The sequence below is a fragment of the Capsicum annuum genome, chromosome 7, assembly GCF_002878395.1.
Source record: "Capsicum annuum cultivar UCD-10X-F1 chromosome 7, UCD10Xv1.1, whole genome shotgun sequence".
Taxonomy (NCBI): domain Eukaryota; kingdom Viridiplantae; phylum Streptophyta; class Magnoliopsida; order Solanales; family Solanaceae; genus Capsicum; species Capsicum annuum.
In genome coordinates, this window is record NC_061117.1 from 178,412,359 (window position 1) to 178,422,363 (window position 10,005).

At 30.1% G+C, this 10,005-nt stretch overlaps 1 protein-coding gene across 1 annotated transcript in view; it reads right to left on the bottom strand.

Annotated features, from left to right (window-relative positions):
* Positions 1–6,436: 6,436 nt before the first annotated feature.
* Positions 6,437–10,005, bottom strand: part of LOC124885824 — a 19,508-nt gene continuing 15,939 nt past the window's right edge. Inside the window, exons 3-4 of the mRNA XM_047394067.1 lie at positions 7,576–7,702; positions 6,437–6,565 (exon numbers count right to left, since the gene is read on the bottom strand). Of these exons, the coding sequence (XP_047250023.1) occupies positions 6,437–6,565; positions 7,576–7,702 (256 nt within the window). The remainder of the gene's footprint in view (positions 6,566–7,575; positions 7,703–10,005) is intronic.

Here is a 10,005-nt window from a genome sequence, read left to right on the forward strand (position 1 = left end):
GTGGTCACTTGAGAAGTGAATGTGACTTGAAAATGTTTTAAGTGCAGGTACTTGAAATGTGAACTTTTGTTTTGAATTTAGTAAAGTACATGGTCACTTGTGAAGTGAATTTGTTACTTGAATGCTTAAGTGTAGTTACTTGAAATGTGAACTTTTATTTTGAATTTAGTAAAGTACATGGTCACTTGAGAAGTGAATTAGCAACTTGAAAATGCTTTAAGTGTAGGTACTTAAAATGTGAACTTTTGTTTTGAATTTAGTTTAGTTTGGTAACTTGTGAAGTGAATTAGTTACTTGAAAATGTGTAGGTACTTGAAATGTGAACTTTTATTTTGAATTTAGTTTAGTTTGGTAACTTGTGAAGTGAATTAGCGACTTGAAGTGAAAACAGGAAAAGCGACCACATTTGGTCGGTTTTTGTGGCCGTTTTTCTTGTTTTTTCTAGTATTGGTAGTTACTTGAAAATATGGTTAAGTATACTAACTTGAAACGTGTACTAGTGACTTGAAAATTGTTAAAGTGTAGTTACTTGAAATGTGAATTAGTTATTTGAAAGTGGTTTAGTTACTTGGAAATGATTAAGTATAATTACTTGAAATGTGAATTAATTATTTGAAAATTGTTAAGTGTAGTGATTTGAAATATGTACTAGTGAATTGAAAATGGTTGTGTAGTGACTTGAAATGTGAATTAGTTACTTGAAAATGGTCAAGTGTAGTGACTTAAAATGTGTACTAGTGACTTGAAAATGGTTAAGTATAGTTACTTGAAAATGCTAATATATACATATTTATATTTGTTGATTGTTATGGTTTTATTTGATACTATAATATTGTATAATTTATGCTAATAATGTATTTTTAGCACTTTTTATGACCTGAATTAACATATTCTTATGCAGAATGACATTGAAAGAAAGAAACAAGAAATATTAGTTGCTCAAAGTGCATCAATTGTGGAAGGAGGATGAGAAAGGAATTAGACTTCTTGATGAAGCATATATACAAGAAATCATCTTCAAAAGATGAACGCTCATCTCAACAAGACAACCAAGCTTATGAGGATGAAAGTGATGGTGACTCTGACGACGTGAATGAAATTGATAATTCTGATAACGTGAATGAAAGTGATCGGATCCTGATGGTTGGTAGTTTTATTGAGGATTCAAGTTTAAAATACTTTGTTTTGGACTATTTAAGAATCATACATTAATTATTGATGTATATGTTTTGAATTATGTTTTTTTGGTTAGCTGTAAGGGTTTACATTAGATTTGTATTGAATGATGTTTTTGAGAATTATTAGAGGTTCTGAATAGATTTTCAATTAATTGTGAAATAGTTTTAGTAATTTACGTGTGAATTATTATTTCGGAATTTTTATGGGGATGTACATGCTAAATATTTATGAAAATTTCCTTGAAAAAATTTGGTCTTGTGGATTTATTTGGGGTATTTCATACGAATTTTCTTGCGGAATAGTTTCATAAATATCTGCAAGAAAATTTACCAAATAATTCATGCAAAATTTTTATGGTTAATCGCAAATAAATTCGCAAATAACGTACCTGCGGATTTATTTTCGCAGTTAAATTACCTAGAGATTTATTTAGGAATCTTCGTGGGGAATAATTTGAGAATTTTTTCCTGAAAATCCGCAGGTAAAATTCTTTTTATGAAATTTTACCAAATAATTCATGCAAAATTTTGATGTTTAATTGCAAATAACGTACCTACGAATTTATTTTCGCAGCTAAATTACCTAGGAATTTACTTGGGAATATTCGTGGGGGATAATTTGTGATTTTTTTCATGAAAATTTGTAGGTAAAATCCATAGTTAAAATTCGCAGGTAAATCAGCAAATAACGTACCTGCGAATTTATTTTTGCAATTAAATTACCTAGGGATTTTATAAATTCGCAGATAATAATTACCTACGAAAATATTTTCTTTAAATTCTAATTGATAAAAAAATTCATAAATAATTAAATTATCTGAGAACTTTACCACATTATTCCTATAAAAATCTTCAGGTAATAAACAGTTTTCTAATAGTGGAAATTTAGTAAGCGAGTAAAGCACTCATCACTGAGAAGTTCTCCATTATCAATATTCGAACACAAAGATATGTTATTAAGGACATAGGAGTTCCAACCATGCATGCCCCACAATCTTAAGGGTCGTTTGGTAAGATAGGCTATAGAAGAATAATATAAAATATAATAGTTTAATAATACTTGTATTAGCTATGTTTGTATTAGTTATACTAGCATTTTTATTATCAACTATTTGGTTTGGTATTAAACATAACATGAATTGCATAATTTCAACAAAAAAAAACAAGTCTAATGCATGTATTATTCTTTTTAATGCACTCTACCAAACGACCCCTTAGTGATCTTTTATCAACTTCTAGTGAAAGATCAGTACATTATTCCTTGGACGCGGAATAAAATGGAATATTTAAGTTTGGAATAAGATTTATAATGTGTTTGATAGAAGGTATGAATTTATTCTGGAGAAATTTATACCGTTTATTAATTACAGTATAAATTAAATGCTGGACTATTATGTTTACTATTACTTTTTTGTATATATTGTTTTTCTAATAATTCATCTATATGCATTTTAAATTCTTTTAAATCGTCAAAATTATATGTTAATGGTTTCTGGGTTATTATGCTATTTTTATCTATTAATTCAATTTTTATAGTAGTTTTATGTTTTTTCCCATCCTTTTAATGGATCTTCACTATATAATTGTTCTAATTTTTTCTTAATTATTTCTATCTTATTTATTGAAAATATAGTTATTTCTGTTTTATTTATCGAAAATACAACTAGTTCTATTGTATCTTCAGTATTTTTTATATTTTCTAACTTTTGTGTAATTTTTTCGCTTCCTTTTATCCAATCAATTTTCTTTCTTATTTTATTATTAACTCTTTTTGCTCTTACTTTCTGTTTACATGGTGTTGTAAACCACCAATCTGTTCTAGTTATTATATGTGGGTATAATTTATCTAAAAATGACATTCCTAAAAGTATCTTTTGATGTTAGTTCATAATTATAAATTTCTTCTATTGTTAATATCTTATCACATACTTGTATTTTTACATTCCTAGCTTTATAAGTAATTAAGCTTCCTTCATTATTAAATCCTTTAACTATAATTGGTGTTTTTAATTTATCCCATTTGCTTTCTGGTAAGCAATTATATCTACATAGATTAGCTTCTGCTCCTGTATCTATCATAGGCGTATAATATCTACTGTAATATCCTTCTACCACTATCTTCATTAATACATATATTTTCATTTTATGTTAAGGCTCTTTTTAAGAATAATTTCTCTCTGTTATATGTTAAGATTGATTGTGTATGTTCTATATTATATGGTTTTACTTGTTCTAGCCATTTTATTCCTAATATTATGTCTACTTTTTGCATTTCTTTCTTTACTTCAAATTCTATTTTTATTTTTCTAATTCCTATTATTATTTCTTTTGCTGTTATATTTTTACTATTTATTAAACTTCTTGGTAGATCTAGGTATATATCGTTATCAGTTTTTATTTCTTCATTTTTTTACTAGATATTTTGCTATATAATTTTCTTCTTGTCCTGTATTTAAGAGTATTAAATATTCTTTTTCATTTACCTTTCCTGTTATGTAATATTGGTTTAAATTATTTGTTGAATTTATTTCATAACTTGTTCTTTTTTATGAGCTTGATGATTCTGATTTTTCATCAGCTATTCTTTTCGTTGTACTTATTCTATCATTTATTATTTCTAAATTTTCTTCTATATCAAAGATACAAATAGGAATTTAATGTTAAAACTAGCAATATGTAATATGTGCTATATAGATGAATATACGTGCGCATTTAAGGAATACTATGTAGTAAGCCAAACAGAGCATATAATAGATTGCAAATACGCAAGAGATAAAGCTAGTATACCATTAGTAACAAGAAGAACAGTTAATAAAGAAATACAAGATATAAAAAGTAGAGACCCAATAAAATATGTACACCTTGGAGGAACAGAAATATTAATAAAAACATGTTTTAGAGAAGGAATAGATACACCAATAGAAATATATTTAGCAGATGATAGGATAGTAAAACCTATAGAAAAAGACATAATTAGTGCCATAAAAGGAAATTTAATATACCAAAAATTCAAATTTATAATAAGTGCAAATTATTCGGTACCAATAACAGATAAAAATATAGATAAATCATTAGTATTATATTGAAAAATATCATGAATAGAACTAACCCCAGGAAGTAAAATATTTACAGCAAGATGTAAAAATTTATATGTATTAACAACAAAACATAAAATAACTGGAAAGAATAAAATTAATAAATACACATAGAAAGTCCTTTTGAACAATTCGTAAAAATAATTGATAGCGATGATTATAGTTACAAAGATAAAGACATAGAAGACAATTTAGAAATAATAAATGATATGATAAGTACAATAAAAAGAATAGCTTATGAAAAATCAGAATCATCAAGCTTATCAAAAAGAACAAATTATGAAACAACTTCAACAGTTAATTTAATTCAATATTACATAACAAGAACAATAAATGAAAAAGAATATTTAATACTCATAAATACAGGACAGTAAGAAAATTACCTAGCAAAATATCTAGTAAAAAATGAAGAAATAAAATTCAATAGTAATATGTGTCCAGATCTACCAAGGAGCCTAATAAACACTAAAGATACAGCAAAAAAAAAAAATAGGAGTTAGAAAAAAAAAATTGAAATAAAGAAAGATATGATAAAAACATATATAATATTAAGAATAAAATGATTAAAACAAGTAAAACCCTACACTATAAAACATACACAAATAACTGGCTGTTCAAAATATCACTTACTTTACAACTCAAGGAAAAAGGAGGGGTTGGTGAGGCAATAATTTGGGATCAAACATGGTACAGCAGTAGTAAAATATTTCACCCTTTCATTGCGGCTTTTCTTTTTTAACTGAGTTATAAATTGAACAGTTTTGACACTCAATGGACTTGCATACTACTAATTAATTAAGGGTCACTTTCAACTTGTGCCACGCTTGTCCAGTCAATATATATGAAAGGTTATTAAGTGCCAATTGCACGAAGGAACCCAACGCTCTTTGACACAGAAAGGCAAACATGGTATCTTTCATGATTATTTTTTCTCCATTTTTCATTTGGCGTTCGATATTCGTTCTGACTAAATTGAATTTACATAGCGTTTCGTAAGGCCATTCAAAGGAAAGATGCTCCTAATAGAATTTTTTCACATTCAAAACTCAATTTTTGAGACTTTTAATTAAGAGATGAAGAGATTTTATTCATTCCACCACTTACTCTTGTTCGTAGAATCTTTCGTGATAAAGCAAATTATGTAAAATTTTTGGGGCATCTCTTCAGTTCCTTTATCTCTTCCAATAATGACATAACAAGAAGCTCAAATTAAAAAGCAATATCAGATGCTAGTCATAGAATAAGGTTACACATTTCCATATGCACATTATTAAAGGGACCTAGCTAATTGGGTGATCTAAGAATCTGAAGTTTTTATAGTGAAAAGGTTGTGTTTTAATCTCTCTAAGCTAAGGTTACTTGAACTTTTTCTTTTTAAATAGGGACGATTTACCGTTGTGTTAGATCTGATATTCTTTTCATTTGTTGGTGCCGGGTTATACTTTAAATTCAAGGTGTAAAATGAGTGGAATGAGTTAAATTTGAATAGATAAAATATGTCGAGTCATACAAAATTCGAATGAGCTAAAGTGGACTAAATAATAGGTAATAGTCCATCAATTGACTCGTCCAAAAGGTTACTGTGCACAAATAAATTGGATCTAGACGAGTTAAACAACGGATTATAATCCAATCCAATAGACCCATCCAAAAGGTTAGGTTAGGTTGCACTACTAAAAAAAAAGGAAAATCGATCACAAGTGGTCGATTTTTTTCAATTTTCGACCACAAAACTGACCAAAGAGAGTGGTCGGTAAAGTAGTGGTAGTTTTTTATTTTTTTAAAAATATATATATATATATATATATATTTTTAAAATTCATTGTTATTTGATTAAGATTGGAAAAAATAATTTTAAAATAAAATAAAATAAAATAAACCGACCACAAGTGGTCAAACGACCACTTGTGGTCGATTTTCTGCAAAAAATTTTAAAAAATCGATCACTTGTGGTCGATTTTTCTGGAATTTTTTAAAAAAAATAAAAATCAACAAATGGTTAAACATGCAATACAACAACAGCAACAAAAAAACAAATGTAAAAACTACAACACATACAAAATGTCCAACAAAAGTGTAAAAATTACAACAATACATACAAAAGTGTACAAACTACAACAAAATGTCTAAATCCAAAGTACAACACATACAAAGGTCAAAAAACTAAAACTCATCTTCATCGTATTCGTCCTCATCTTCAGCATCCTCGTCTGTGCTAATATCATCCAGGGGGCGTAGACCTTTTGCAGCCCGAATTGCATCACCAGGACACGAAGGAATAATCTCTGCAGTCTGAATGAAAGAGCTGAACTGCTCCTGCAGCATCCTGATTTGTGATGTTGTTTCCTCCTCCTTCTTCTGCGTCTTCTCACTCTATTCAACAAGCTCTTCAGTGAGTTTAGAAACTGTATTTTGTAGTGTTTATCAACTGAAGAGTTAGAGTATGTAAGGCCGGACAAACACCTAATATTCTCGCCAATTTTTTTTTTTGTGGTATCCGTAGTAATGGCCTCTAACTGCAGGACCCACAACTTTATCCCATAACTCCTCCTCTACATGTTGGGGTAGTGGATCACCCTGACTTTCAGGAGGCTGAGTACTACGATACTCACTAACGAGCTGCGTATATTTGTCCTATATTCAAAGTAAAGTTAAAATTAAAAGTCAAAAAATAGTAAAGTACTTATACTTTAATAATATCAACTTTGAGAAAAAGATTCATAAATTCAAAATTCGATTCTTACATGGGCAACTTTTACACGAGGTTCAACCCAGACATCTTCATCAGTTGGGTTCTTTTTCTTTTTCAGATGAGTCTCCTCAAATAGCTCACTGTGTGGTTGCTCCTACTCTTTTCTTTTTCCTGAATTTGAAAAAATTATCAATGTTCAAATAATTAAAAATTTAAATAGAAACAAACAATTAAAACTGTAAATGTTACATATCATTTTTTCCTCCACGGCAATTATACTTTTAGCACCCATAGTATCTAGGGAGCCACCCTTGGATGATGCTCAAGATTTTTTTCCTTTGTCTCTCAACAATTGGTATTCTTCACTATTCCAATAGCGAATATACTATTGCCACAAGGATTCACTAATCCAGTCAGGTCGTACCAAGTTGGTTCGGGCATAATCCAACAGACCGTTAAATCTGGATCTACATTTTCTGAAAAAGTTACTCTTTATAATACATGCATTCGCATCATCCCACCAGTAAAATTTCTACAACAAAAACAAAAATATAATATTCAATCTTTTGTTCTAACAAAGTGTTAAGTAGCCGATAAGTTAAATCCTTACATTAAATTCTTGAAACATTCTTTCTCTGTCAATTTCTGGAACCTTTTGCCAACTGGTCCAGTAGCCGTTAAAGTTTTGACAAATGCATTTTCTTGCAGTTTGTCCAACTCCAGCATCTGGCTTAAACCTACTATATAAGATCAAATAGTAATTTCATAGAGCATAATAATATAGTAATAAAAAATGAATAATGTTATTATATTTAGAAATCTTACTCTGTCGCATATGGAATAAGATAACATCTCCCAAAATCATCTATGTCTCCTGGCTGTGAAGCAAGTGATGGTGGATGCACTGGCGTGGGTAGATCTGAAGCACCAGATGGAGTGCCTCCAAGCTGAAGATTCGACAACCAAATTGATCCAACAGAATTACTATGCGAAGTTGCGTGATTGCTACAGGAGGGTACTGACAATGACAGATGTTCGGATGGGCCAGCGGTCGTCCGATAGTACTATGATGGCGGTGGCATGGTGATAGGAACAGAATGAGACGGTGTAGACCCATGAAATGGCCCCATATGCATAGGAGTAGGAACCAAATGCTGAGACGACCTAGAATATGAGGGTCATGCTGTCGCGTCAGCAAATCGACCCTCAGATATATGAATACATGTCGGTCGTTTATATGTTGGAGGTTGTTTTGTCTTTTTTGTTTTCGTAAGAACAACTTTTTCCTTACCTTTGACCTCTATCTGACATCTAAATTATGTAAAGTTAACAAGTAGTTAGTTCCTACAAAATGAATATATAAGAAAGCATTACAAGTAAATAATTTCAAGTTACTAATTCACATTTCAAATTGCTCCAATAACACAAGACAGACAAGAATATATAAATCATGGAAAAGCGAAAACAACAATCTTAAACGGTATATTACATATCAATCTTAAACAAGAAACATAAAGGTAAATATATAGTACAAAGCATAAAGACATCAATACATAATAAATACAGCCTACACAAACTAATCCTCCTCTTCTGAAAACTCTCCACTAAATCATTCACCCTCTTTAGAATTTTTCCCATCTCCTACCCACTCGGCCTCTTCTTCCGTAATATTAACTTCTTCAAATATATTTTTTGGGTGATTCAAACTATCCACTAAGTCAACATCCACTAGCTGGAGATCAATCTGCATTTTATTTTAATACGTAATCTCTAGCACATTCTCAACTTCCACCCATCCTATAGGCTTTGTTTTTATTACAACCCACCAATCAGACTTATCACTGCGCAACGGATAAGGAGCATAATACACTTGTTTAGCATTTTGCATTAGAACAAATGGATCGTAAACAGGATACGACCTATTGTGCTTTACTTCAATGATGTTATGCTCCTTATGTACTCTTGTGCCTCTTGTGCTTGGATCAAATCACTTACAATGAAAGAGGATAATTTTTTTTATTGGGAAACCAGCATACTCCAGTTCTAAGATCTCGTGTATGATGCTAAAGTAATCAACATCATCACCACCCTTAACCCAAACACCACTATTGTTTGTTTTCCTTGTTCTGAAGTGTTGTTCAATGGAAGATTTAAACCTATTTACTGTGTAATAGGACATTGCATGAGCTTCAACTGGACCTAAAGAAATATCTCTCAAGAGTTGATCGTATGTGGCTGCATTTGGTGACTGGTGTACCTAAAAATATTATACTTATATATATTATATATATGTTAATTGAGGAATGTGTAAATATTTAAAATTTGTAGAAATATTAATACACTTATGAACTTCATATGTAAACCATGTTGCAAAGGATGCATACACGTGATTTTCGTGGAATTGAGTCTTAAATAAACTGAAGATCCAACATACGAAACACAATTAGTTTCTTTAAGGAAATGAGTAAGCAAGTAAAATATATTAAAATTTTAATCTCCTTACTTCAAAAAGGGCTCAACTTTCGGGCAATTCAATAAGACATATAAAGTTGTTGATTTGTGCTCCGTGGGAGTGAGTCGGCGACGTATGATTTTTTTAGCCTTACAACCAGATTGATTGAAAATTGATATAGGTTGCAAATGAGGCTTATTCATATCGTCCTGATGAAGATTCAATCTATTTTTTGAACAAGTAACTTCATCACGAAAGTAGTATGAACAAAATTAACGTTTCTCTTGCAAGATATGACTCAACTATAGAGCCTTCCACCCTATGTTTGTTTTTGGGACCCCTTTTTAATTTTCTAATTGCGCTGCACAATCTTAAGATTAGATGTTTACTATATTGAAAAAAGATATGTATGAATTTAAATATGTTGCAGTTGCTTACCGTTTGAATGAATATTGTAGACACCTAATTTTGTCCCTCCCCGATATCGTTTTTACCTATTGTTTACCTTATCCTACCATGTACCCTCACCCGTGTGATAATCCCTCCATAAAATGACAAAAATAACAACCCCCTAACTAATTTTGTTTT